This window comes from Penaeus japonicus, unplaced genomic scaffold, assembly GCF_977035675.1.
Source record: "Penaeus japonicus unplaced genomic scaffold, GWHDUDI00000001_assembly GWHDUDI00000015, whole genome shotgun sequence".
Taxonomy (NCBI): domain Eukaryota; kingdom Metazoa; phylum Arthropoda; class Malacostraca; order Decapoda; family Penaeidae; genus Penaeus; species Penaeus japonicus.
The window spans coordinates 5,385,919-5,398,329 of NW_028234417.1; the positions used below are offsets into that span (position 1 = coordinate 5,385,919).

The following is a 12,411-nucleotide window of genomic DNA, read 5'->3' on the forward strand; positions in this document are numbered from 1 at the left end:
AATAGAACAAATGCACATGTTTCATCATCAAAAGAAATATTAAAACAGGGGAAATCTATAAAAAAAAGAAGAATAGTCTCCTCAGTTTGAATGTGACCGCCCCTTTCTACCAATCACCCATGAAATAGATAAGCTGATTATGACTTCCCTTTTAAAAAGTAAAGAAGGCCCTTTGGAGTTATAAATCTGTGATATTCCTTATGCGTTACTCTTTTTTCCTTTCCATTGACAACGATTTCTGGTCGAAGTTCTTCGGGATTTCGTTAAAGCTTAAAAGCCGTAAACGCTTCCGTGATTGTTGTTTTGATTGTAACTGACACGACACGTGGGCCATCGCATGAATGAAATTCGATAGTTGTGTTTGTGTGAAAACCTCAGAACATTTCGATATGATTATAGCACGCACGAGCACACACACACACACACACACACACAAACGCACACAAATTACCGATTGTATCTGTCTCGTTGTGCTTTCTAGAACCAAAATCACGTGTTTTTTTCGCTCGCTTTCTACCGGCAGGTCTGGCCTTCATAACGGGAAGTCCGGAGACGCTGCCGGACAAGACGACCGCCGACACCGCCACCGCCACCGCCATCCGCCGCTGCGCCCTCAACGCCACGGGCCTGGTGAGTGACCCTCTCCTACGATGCGGTTTCACTGTGTTAGGAATATTGTGTCAAGTGGATATCAAAAGCAGAAGCCTAGATTTCGTTTAAGAAAAACGTAGAGCATCTGACAAAATGGAGAAATACAAAGATGAATCATACTGTTTTTAAATGTGCCCCCTCATGACCCGAGCTGTGCCCGCAGCTGAACGCCGACATGGTGACGGTGAACCGCTCCGCCGTGGCCTCCCTCGTCGCCAACGCCTTCAGCCCCACCGCCCTGGGCGCCGCCGTCGCCTCCGCCGTCGCCACGTGCCCCGAGCCCGTCGACTGCAAGATGTCCGACTTCATCGCCTGCCTGAGGGCGGCCTGCATGAGCAGCGTGTCCGGCAGCCCCTTCATCAAGATGGCGACGGCGGCCCTCACGTCGCCGCCCATCCCGCCCGCCGTCGCCGCGCCCCTCGCCAAGATGCCCGCCCCCATCCCCGCGCCTCCCAAGCTCGCGCCGCCGCCCCCGCCCAAGGTTCCCGCGGCCGCCGGCGCCCCTGGGGCAGCCGGGGCGCCCGCGCCAGCCGGCCCGGCGGCCTACAGCACCGGCGGCTTCACGTACCCCGGGGTGGGGGCTGCCCCCATCTCGCCCTTCGGGGGGGTGTTCCCCACCTCCGCCTACGCCTCGTCCTTCATGGCTCTGCCCGCGGCCTTCGAGTACCCTGGCATGTCCCCGGCCCTCACCGGCGCCGCCTAGAGGGCGCTGGGCTCCGAATGTGTCATGTGGTTGTGACTCTGCCATGCGGCACAGAGTGTCATGCGCCCTCGTGTCCAGGCGGTCCGGAACATAGCATGTCCTCCTAACAGGTCAGTGAGGCACTGAGGGTGTCATGCGCCGCTGGCAAAGTCATGCAGACCACACAGCCCCCAAGACGGTCTGTTGCAAGTTCACGAATATGAGTTCTAGCTAGTCATATGTGTCTTAAGTTTAAACGCTGACGCTGCAGTTACTGATGGCAGAATAAAGACAAAACCGAAGTTCAGTTGCTGTTTCATTTCCATTTTCTTCCCTATGAACAACACGTGATGATAAAGTGGGATAAAGATATAACAGCTATATGATTACAGCAGATGTAGAGAGAGTCTGAGACCGAGAGAGAGGCCCTGTGAGTGTATATATGTATTTTTATATTTGCCTCTCTCTGTATATCGCTCTCTCTATATATTTATCTATCTCTCTCTTTCTCTCTTTATCTCTCTATCTCTATCTCTCGCTCTCTCTTTATTCTTTCTCTCTCTCTCTTTCTCTATCTTTTTCTTTCTTTATCTCTCTCTCTTTTTCTTTATCTCACTCTCTCTATTTCTCTCTTTCTCTCTCTATCTCTTTCTCTCTTTATCTCTTTCTCTTTCTCCTTATCTCTCTCTCTCTCTTACTCTCGCTGTCTCTCTCTTTCTTTATTCTCTCTCTCTCTCTCTCTCTCTCTCTCTCTCTCTCTCTCTCTCTCTCTCTCTCACACACACACACACAATAATATAGACAACGTCCACGTTACACTTCAATTCATGAAACTAATCAGACATTGTTCAAGTAAAAACAAACATACAAATATCAATGTGGGTGTGTGTTTGTATCCATATGTGTGTAGGGATAGAGAGAGTTGAATAGATAGATACATAATTTATATAGGGAGGGGGGGAGAGAGAGAGAGGGAGGGAGGGAGAGAGAGAGAGAGATAGAGAGAGGGAAGGAGGGAGAGAGAGAGAGAGAGAGAGAGAGAATTCGCACTCACTCCTATTGTATAAGAACCAAGTTGGGAAATACACGAGACTAGTATGACTATATGCAGACATTTACGAAACCACGAAGACCCGCGTTACAAACAATAGAAACTTGTATAAATATAAAATCCATAATGTTTTCAAAAGCAACTTACTCGTATCATAGATTAAATCTCTTATGATTGAAAAAAAAAACATCAGTCATTGTTAATATTGCTGACGAGAACTAAGATTAATGAACCTAAGATGATATTCTCTTTTGCCTCTGTGTTCAAATTAATAATTACTTGAGTCGTCCGTATTTTTATCGCAAATTCACACAAATAGAAGCAATAGATGCTAAATATTCTTTGATATACCTACCATCAGGATCTTCCAATGTAAGACGAAGCACGGTAATGATATTAAAAGATTGGAAAGGGAATTAGAAGGAAGGTGGTGCTTAGAGCTGGTGACTTGGTGACAAGAGGTCGTTCATAACCACCATTAATACTGGATTTGGTTGACTGGTGGACCGATCAGCAATTTAGGTTTTTTTTTTCTTTTCTTTTCTTTCCTGTTTTCTTTTCTTTTCTAGCTTGTGAATGGTGGACTGATGGTAAAGAGAAATTATATAAACAGTTCATCAGATAATTATCCAGAGGCCAGAATAGACCATATTAGGATAACCATAATGCCCACTGGAGGTCATAACATGCCTCAGGTAGTACGAAAATGAATACGTAATAATAATATAGACAAGGTCCACGTTACACTTCAATTCATAAAACTAATCAGACATTGTTCAAGTAAAAACAAACATATAATTGAATCTAGAATATCATATCCAGCCTTTAAGATCAAGATAAATTTGTCATTCCCAATGAATCTTCTTAAAGTTGTGGGAGAATTATATATGGAGCTGAAAGTAGTTTTTTATTGAAGGTTCAAACATAAAAATAAAACAGGACATTCTGGGTCTCCTCGTGGCCTGACAAGCTAGTCTCCGTGGTTGTTGCCAGATGTAGGAGGTACATACATAAAATATCGTACTACAGAAATATAATTCTCGTACATAAAGGTACATAAAAAAAAAATAAAAAATGTACGATACATAGTGTGCATATAAAGAAATTTAGATACTACAAACGCTGTAAATAATCACAGATATGCTTTATAAAATGTAGCAATTTCAGAAATAAAATCACAACAGTAAAGTAAATCATGGTTCATCTAATATCACATCTCAAGCATCATTTACAGCCACATTGGTTTTATATACACATATACGATTTCGTATATCATACTATATCACTATAATATCCCACAATATTAATTACTTTGCATAACAGAATCCAACACAGCACAAGGACAAACAAAGAACGACCAATGATCATTTAAGAATAGTTATGGTGCAGAAGAACAATAACAGAACACTTTATAAAGCAAAGTTCTTCAAAATACTAATGGGACACTGTTTGATGACCATTAGCCGACCACATCTCATTGAAAAGATGATATTGTTTATTTTATGAAATGAATGAATTATGTATATGAAATAAAGAGGTGATAATGATCATACGTTGATAGATAAAGATATGTACTTATTGTATTGTACTGTATTTGTCTCGTTTATTTTTATCTTTCTTTTTAGTTGTTTAGTTGTGGTTCTTTTTAGTGTTTCGTTTTTGTTTTTTTTTAATAATAGATATAATGGATAATCACAATGACGTTTTCATTGTCATCATCCTCATTATCATCATCTCCATCATCACTATCATTATTACCATTATAATGATTATCATAACAATGTTGATAATAATGATCTTTATTACTGTAATGAATATGACAATTATTGTCATTACTATCATAATCGTTATTGTTATGATCATTATCTTTATCATTATCATTATCATTATTTTGTGAACAATAATCACCCATATATACATGTACCTCCCGTATGATTATGTTAATAGAATTCCATATCTTCGACCAATAAATTTTCAAAATTATTTAATTTATTTTTTCTGATTTCCTTTCTTCCATTAAGTGTTTTATTATTGTTATTGTTATCATTAATATTATTATTATCATTATTATTATTTTTATTATTATTATCATTATCATTATTATTATTATTATTATTATCATCATCATTATCATTATTATCATTATCATTATTATTATTATTATCATTATTATAGTCTTTGTTTGTTTGTTAACCGGATGTCTTGCTCCTTTTCGACTTGCTTTTTATGCCCTTTGAACTGTAAGCACAAAGAAAAAATACTAGATTCATGTGTCTATTTGAAATGTCTGTTCTAGATTAAGGACTAGCATAATGACTGATAAGATTCTCGATATCTTTTGTCATAATCATCAAAATTCTTTTATAAACAGAAGGGGAATAAGAGTATAAGAATCGTTGCACTGTTATGTTTTTTCTACATTCTCTACATTGCCTTTACAATCTACGATTTTTTTTTTATATTTTTTTTTTATGAACCGTCATTGTCAACCACATAGCGGTGTAACAGGTGACGTAATCATTGCAAAGCAAGAGGGGGTCTTTTCCCTCCCTCTGTCGCTGCAACAACATATCCAAAACAACATTCAAGTGTCACGCCACATGGACACTCTATCGCCTGAGACACGAACAGCCAAATAGTCTATACTCCAGTCCAAATGTTGAAAAAAAGAAGATACGAATGGAAAAGAATTACTTCCACAACGCAACATGTACGATTAACCTTTCGGTGTGATTGCAGAGGAAGTTCACTCTCATCCATGCCTTCGCACAACAGGTTGCAATTAGGCTGCAGTGGGCGCGCCGGCGGGAGGAGGGGCCACCATGCTCTGGAAGGACGCGGTTGCCATCTGCATGAAGGGGGACACGGACGCGTTCTCCATGCAGGCGGTCTTCAGGCAAGAGACGAAGTCGGTGATCTTGTAATCGACGGGTTCAGGGCACGAGGCCACGGCGGAGGCCACGGCGGCGCCCACGGCAGGGGAGCTGAAGGCGGAGGCGACGGCGGCGGTGACGGCGGTGCGGTTTAGCGTCATCATGTCGGCGTTCAGCTGAAAGAGCGATGAAGGAAAATATGTCACGATGAAAGGGAATAATCCGATGATGAATACCATAACCTACCCTAAAAGAAACCAAGAATTCTCCTATATATTAAATCTTATTAAATTTATATTATTAAAATTATTAAATTATTAAAATTAAATTATTAAAAATTATTAAATTCTCTTATATATCGTAACCAACATAACCAATTATAACCAACATAACCAGAGTAATGATCATGAGAGCGTGAAATCAGCTCACCAGACCCGTGGCGTTGAGGGCGCAGCGTCGGATGGCGGTGGCGGTGGCGGGGTCTGAGGAGGTCTTGTCGGCGAGGCTCTCGGGGTTGCCGGACACGAAGGCCAGGCCTGAGGAGGAGGGTTGGTCAGCATCATTAGGAGGGTGGAATTCAGATGGAAAGTGTGATAGAATGGTGATACGTACGTACTTTATTCGTGTGTGTTTGTGTCCGTGTGCGTACTTGCGTGTGTGTGTGTGTGTGTGTCCGTGTGCATGTGGCGGGCTGGTATATGTATGTGTGTGTGTATGAGAGATAGAGAGAGAGAGAGAGAGAATGATCAAGACTAAGCAATACTCATGAAGAACTGGGGTCCGAGGTGTGTGTGAGAGAGAGAGAGAGAGAGAGAGAATGAAAGAGAAAGAGAAAGAAAGAGAGAGAGTGCTCAAAACTGACCAATACTCATGAAGAACTGGGGTCCGAGGTGTGTGTGTGTGAGAGAGAGAGAGAGAGAGAGAGAGAGAGAAAGAAAGAGAGAGAAAATGCTCAAAACTAACCAATACTCATGAAGAACTGGGGACCGAGGACGACGCCGGTGGTGTTGGCGCAGGAGGTGATGGCCTTGACGGGGCCGCCCGGGGGGGAGAACACCGTGCCCACGGGGGAGCACTGCCCCTTCTTCAGCTGGCACGCCATCAGGGAGTCGGTCGGCGAACACATCGAGGCTGGCGTGGGAAAAAAAAGGGGGGGGGTAAGATAATTTCCTGTTGGTGAATTAACAAACTATGAAAGGGTTGTGGTTGACGTTATAATTGCATTCACAAATAAAAATAATATCAACTGCAAGGTAAGAATCTAAGTATAGTGATATGGAATTTTACACAATAGTTTAGAGAGAGAGAGAGGAGAGTGAAGAGAGAAGAGAATAAATAGAAAGGTAGAGAGAAGGAGGCAGAGAGAGAGACAGAGAGACAGAAAGGCAAAGAGAGAAAATAGAAAGGAAGAGAGAGAGAGACATAAAATGAGAGAGAGAAGAGAAGAGAAGAGAGAAGAAGAGAAAAGCAAAAAAGAGAGAAGAAGAGTAGAGAAGAGAGGAGAAGAAAAAAGCAAAAAAAGAGATGAGGAAAGAAGAGAAGAGAGAAGAAGAGAAAAGCAAAAAAGAGAGTAGAAAAAAGAAGAGAAGAGAGGAGAAGAGAAAAGCAAAAAAGAGAGAAGAAGAAAGAAGACAAGAGAGAAGAAGAGAAAGGCAAAAAAGAGAGAAGAAAGAAGAGAAGAGAGAAGAAGAGAAAAGCAAAAAAGAGAGAAGAAGAAAGAAGAGAAGAGAGAAGAAGAGAAAAGCAAAAAAGAGAGAAGAAGAAAGAAGAGAAGAGAGGAGAAGAGAAAAGCAAAAAAAGAGAGAAGAAAGAAGAGTAGAGAAGAGAGGAGAAGAGAAAAGCAAAGAAGAGAGAAGAAGAAAGAAGAGAAGAGAAGAGAGGAGAGAAAAGAGCACGAGCTGACTTACTGTCAACCCAGGGCGAGGGCGCGAAACCTCCCGCTGACAGAGCAGCCGAGGCCACGCCCACAAACACGAGGACACACGCCACAACACTCTGCATTTTCTCCTGCAAACGTTTTGGAAAACGTTACTCAGTGGGAAGTAAAAATCACAATCACTGTAGATATATATATATATATATATATATATATATATATATATATATATATATATATATATATATATATATATATACGACTGCGAACGTTTTAGATGCCGGTATACTACGGAAAGTTCAAAAAAAAAAAATAATATATATAAAAAACGAACGATCGCAATTTTTTCTGAATTCGTAATACTACGAAAAGTTTTTAAAAAATCATTATCAAAAACAAAAAATCGCAAACGTTTTTTAAACCGTCATATTACGGAACGTCAAAATCCCTAAAGAAAGAAAGAAAGAAAAACAAAAAACGTAACTATTGTCTTATTTAATTAACAACACTATTAATCCAATGATAGAAGTTAAGCCTCCATGAAAAAAAGAGAGAGAGATAGATCTTACTGTGTCTTCACTTGGCTGGAGCTAAACCGAAGTGGGTTGTGATCCCGGCAACATATCCTTATATATCCGCGACTTGGCGAGAGGGGGGGTGGGGGGCGAGGGGAATGAGGGGGTGAGGGGAATATGAAGGGAATGAGGGAATGAGGGGTAAGAAGGGATGAGCGTCTTAGTGAGATTTAGTGAGATTTGGGGGAGAGGGGGGAGGGGGGGAGAAGGGGTAGGGCTATTCGACAGCCAATACGCGTGACAATAACAATACAACAGAGACTTATCACGTGATTTTTTTTTTTTAACAGATTCATCTCTGACTTAGGATGATCCCTCGAGACGTTTGGCTTTCGCTCGTTGCTTCGTCTTCGGGGAATGAGTCATGTTTCTTTAAGCTGCGAAACAGATATATTTCCTTTTGTTGTTATAATCCACATCACATGTACGTATGTATATATGTATGTAAGTATGTATATCTATCTATCTATCCATCTATCTATCTATCTATCTATCTATCTATCTATCTATCTATCTATCTATCTATCTATCTATCTATCTATCTATCTATATATATATATATATATATATATATGTGTGTGTGTGTGTGTGTGTGTGTGTGTGTGTGTGTGTGTGTGTGTGTGTGTGTGTGTGTAGTTGTGTGTGTGTGTGTGTGTGTGTAGTTGTGTGCGTGTGTGTGTGTGTGTAGTTGTGTGTGTATGTGTGTGTGTATAGTTGTGTGTGTAAGTGTGTGTAAGTGTGTGTGTGTGTGTGTACATATAAATATCCCGCCGAAATTAATCGATTTGAATCAGACTAGAGACCAGATTCCACTTCAGACGTAAAATCGAACATATTCATTTTTATGGGAAAATAAAATAAAGGTATTTGAAATTGATTAATGACTGAAATGAGACTGCAAGTCCGGAAAACAAATCTTAGAATCATATGTAACTTTATTCAGACGATTAATTAATGTCTGAGATATAGAAGAGTAAAAGACATACTATGAGAAAGTATCCTTTTGTTTAATAGTTATGGTAAATTTTATTATTATCATCATTATCATCATCATTGTTTATTCTTTTGTCATCTGTATGATTATCATTATCTGTGTCATTATCATTATAATTATCATTTATTTCATTTCTTCGTCTTCCTATTATCGATATTATATTGCATTTTATTATTGCAACGGATATTTGGATCTGATAATTAATAATAGGAGAGCATTTGTACTTTTCTGTTAGTATATCGTTAGTGGAAAAATTGAAAATACGAATTTGCAATTTGTAAGTTACTTTGAATTGATGAAATGACATATTCGTTTTATTTGTGTCTTTCTTTTATATATGATACTTGATTTTCCAAATATATCTCCTGTATTAGACCATTTTTCACTTATCAAAAAAAAAAAAAAAAAAAATGCTATTTTCACCTTGCCTGGGATTTTCTTATTTTTATTGCTGTTATCATTTATCATCATTATCATTATCTTTGTTATTATTGTCATTACTTTTATCATTATCATTACTTTTATCATTATCATAACTACCATCATTACCTTTATCATTGTTATTCTTGTCAGTATCATCATTATTATCATCATCATCACCATCATCATATAATCAATCATTTCTAATCATCATATAATTATCATTGTTATCATTATCATTACTTTTATCATTATCATTATCTTTGTTATTATTATCATTACTTTTATCATTATCATTACTTTTATCATTATCATTACTTTTATCATTATCATTACTTTTATCATTATCATTACTTTTATCATTATCATTACTTTTATCATTATCATTACTTTTATCATTATCATTACTTTTATCATTATCATTAGCTTTATCATTATCATTACTGTTATCATTATCTTTGTCATTATCATTACTGTTATCATTATCTTTGTCATTATCATTACTGTTATCATTATCTTTGTCATTATCATTACTGTTATCATTATCTTTGTCATTATCATTACTGTTATCATTATCTTTGTCATTATCATTACTGTTATCATTATCTTTGTCATTATCATTACTGTTATCATTATCATTATTTTTATCATTATCATTATTTTATCATTATCATTATCTTTGTTATTATTATCATTACTTTTATCATTATCATTACTTTTATCATTATCATTACTTTTATCATTATCATTACTTTTATCATTATCATTACTTTTATCATTATCATTATCTTTGTTATTATTATCATTACTTTTATCATTATCATTACTTTTATCATTATCATTACTTTTATCATTATCATTACTTTTATCATTATCATTATCTTTGTTATTATTATCATTACTTTTATCATTATCATTACTTTTATCATTATCATTACTTTTATCATTATCATTACTTTTATCATTATCATTACTTTTATCATTATCATTACTTTTATCATTATCATTACTTTTATCATTATCATTACTTTTATCATTATCATTACTTTTATCATTATCATTATCTTTGTTATTATTATCATTACTTTTATCATTATCATTACTTTTATCATTATCATTACTTTTATCATTATCATTACTTTTATCATTATCATTACTTTTATCATTATCATTATCTTTGTTATTATTATCATTACTTTTATCATTATCATTACTTTTATCATTATCATTACTTTTATCATTATCATTACTTTTATCATTATCATTACTTTTATCATTATCATTACTTTTATCATTATCATTACTTTTATCATTATCATTACTTTTATCATTATCATTACTTTTATCATTATCATTACTTTTATCATTATCATTACTTTTATCATTATCATTATCTTTGTTATTATTATCATTACTTTTATCATTATCATTACTTTTATCATTATCATTACTTTTATCATTATCATTATCTTTGTTATTATTATCATTACTTTTATCATTATCATTACTTTTATCATTATCATTACTTTTATCATTATCATTACTTTTATCATTATCATTATCTTTGTTATTATTATCATTACTTTTATCATTATCATTACTTTTATCATTATCATTACTTTTATCATTATCATTATCTTTGTTATTATTATCATTACTTTTATCATTATCATTACTTTTATCATTATCATTACTTTTATCATTATCATTACTTTTATCATTATCATTACTTTTATCATTATCATTACTTTTATCATTATCATTACTTTTATCATTATCATTACTTTTATCATTATCATCCCCATCAACATTTATAATCGTGATCCCTCGTATATAAAGCAAAAAAAAAAGCCGAGTGAACTAACCAGACCCGTCGCGTTCAAGTAACAGAACCGCATAAGAGTGGTTTCGTTGGGATCAGCTGACACCTTGTCGGCTATGCTCTCTGGATTGCCAGAGGCGAAAGCCATGCCTGTGTTGACGAAAGAAAGAGTATGTATAGCAATGGTGATAAGTCAAACGCCTACGAATGCCGTATCATAACTTCAATTAATCATCATGAATGCAAGATCCTGTGTCATGTTGCAGTGCGTCTCCGTCTCTCCGATACTCATGAAGAACTAACTGTGAAGATAGAGAGATCTGAGAGAGAAGATAGAGAGAGAAGAGAAATAGTAAAGAAAAGTGGCTCAAAACTAAAACGACTTCAATACACATGTCTAACAGGGGTCCTGAGTGTTGTGTAGAAGAGAGAGAGAGAGAGAGAGAAAGAGAGAGGAGGAAGGAAAAGAAGGGAAGGAGAGAAAGAGAGAGAAAGTGCTCAAAACATACTCAATTTACCTCATCGTAGCAACTCTGGGGACCGAGTACGACGCCCGTGATGTTGCCGCAGGAGGTGATGGCCTTGACGGGGCACGCCTGCCCGAGGGGAGAACAAAAACGTGCCCACTGGGAGCAACTGTCTCCCCTATCTTCTTTCTTTCTGCCTGGCACACCGCGGGGGTATCAGTGGGGGAGCACATCGACGCTACGGGAGAAGGATAACGGTAAAAAAAAAGGAGAGAAAAAAATAAATAAAAAATTGAAAATATGAACCAGAATTAAGTGACGGTATAGATAGGGTAATAGGCATACAGAAAAGCAAATCTTAGAAATTAATATATAAGGTTTGGTTCACATGCAAAAAAGAAAAAAAAAAATCGACCCATATGACTAACTTCCCAACAACAGCAACCACTCACTGTCTGTCCAAGGGGAGGCGGCGAAACCTCCTGCTGGCGGGACAGCCGACACTCCAGCCACAAGAACCAATACGAACACTGCAACAGACTGCATCTTGTTCTACAAACTGCAAAAGAACAAACTTTAGAAGGGAGAGTTCTACACATTCACTTGAACAAACTTTAGAATGGAGAGTTCTACAGATTCACTACACATTCGTTTGGAGATAAACACTGAGTTTCAATTCCTATATTTCTTTAATTCTAGAATATAGATATAAGGTCTTCTTAGTCTGCAAGTAATCCACTCACCTCTCTGCCAAGCTGAAGCTGCCAATGATCACATCTTCACCGACTTCGGCTTATATACCGAATAGGTGAGGGGGGGGGGGAGGAAGGTAAGGGGAAAGAGGGCGGAGGGCGAGGGGGATCGCGAGGGGGGAGGGAGAGGGGGGGGGGGGGGGGGGGAGGCTACATGATTAGGTGATGGATGGGCGGGGTGGGGGGGGGGAGGGCAGGGATTAGGTGAGATGATGCCAGAATATAATATAAACAGCGTGCGGTCGTCC

General features: G+C 37.5%; 2 protein-coding genes and 1 non-coding gene across 4 annotated transcripts in view; 1 reads left to right on the forward strand and 2 right to left on the reverse strand.

Annotated features, from left to right (window-relative positions):
* LOC122246022 (uncharacterized) overlaps positions 1–1,640 on the forward strand; it is a 9,738-nt gene extending 8,098 nt beyond the window's left edge. For both annotated transcript variants that reach the window (XM_086544394.1, XM_086544393.1), the window contains exons 4-5: positions 524–630; positions 815–1,640. In XM_086544394.1, coding sequence (XP_086400520.1) covers positions 524–630; positions 815–1,354 — 647 coding nt within the window. In that variant the 3' untranslated portion in view covers positions 1,355–1,640. The remainder of the gene's footprint in view (positions 1–523; positions 631–814) is intronic.
* A 3,144-nt stretch (positions 1,641–4,784) lies between these two features.
* On the reverse strand, positions 4,785–7,784 carry LOC122246026 (uncharacterized). Its single transcript, XM_086544399.1, has 5 exons — positions 7,703–7,784; positions 7,165–7,264; positions 6,221–6,388; positions 5,687–5,793; positions 4,785–5,433 (listed from the first exon to the last, which is right to left on the reverse strand). The coding sequence occupies exons 2-5, from the start codon at positions 7,256–7,258 to the stop codon at positions 5,167–5,169; spliced, it is 636 nt and encodes a 211-aa protein (XP_086400525.1). The 5' UTR covers positions 7,259–7,264; positions 7,703–7,784; the 3' UTR covers positions 4,785–5,166.
* A 3,142-nt stretch (positions 7,785–10,926) lies between these two features.
* LOC122246025 (uncharacterized) lies at positions 10,927–12,204 on the reverse strand. Its single transcript, XR_015191657.1, has 4 exons — positions 12,155–12,204; positions 11,864–11,970; positions 11,478–11,649; positions 10,927–11,110 (listed from the first exon to the last, which is right to left on the reverse strand). It is a non-coding gene; the product is annotated as an uncharacterized LOC122246025 (transcript).
* Positions 12,205–12,411: the final 207 nt, after the last annotated feature.

Coding starts and splice junctions, on each gene's coding strand:
- LOC122246026 (XM_086544399.1), bottom strand. CDS start 7,258: ATGCAGAGTGTTGTGGCGTGTGTCCTCGTGTTTGTGGGCGTGGCCTCG. Junction 6,389..7,164: donor GCCCTCGCCCTGGGTTGACA/GTAAGTCAGCTC, acceptor TTCCCACGCCAG/CCTCGATGTGTTCGCCGACC. Junction 5,794..6,220: donor CCAGTTCTTCATGAGTATTG/GTTAGTTTTGAG, acceptor CCTCCTCCTCAG/GCCTGGCCTTCGTGTCCGGC.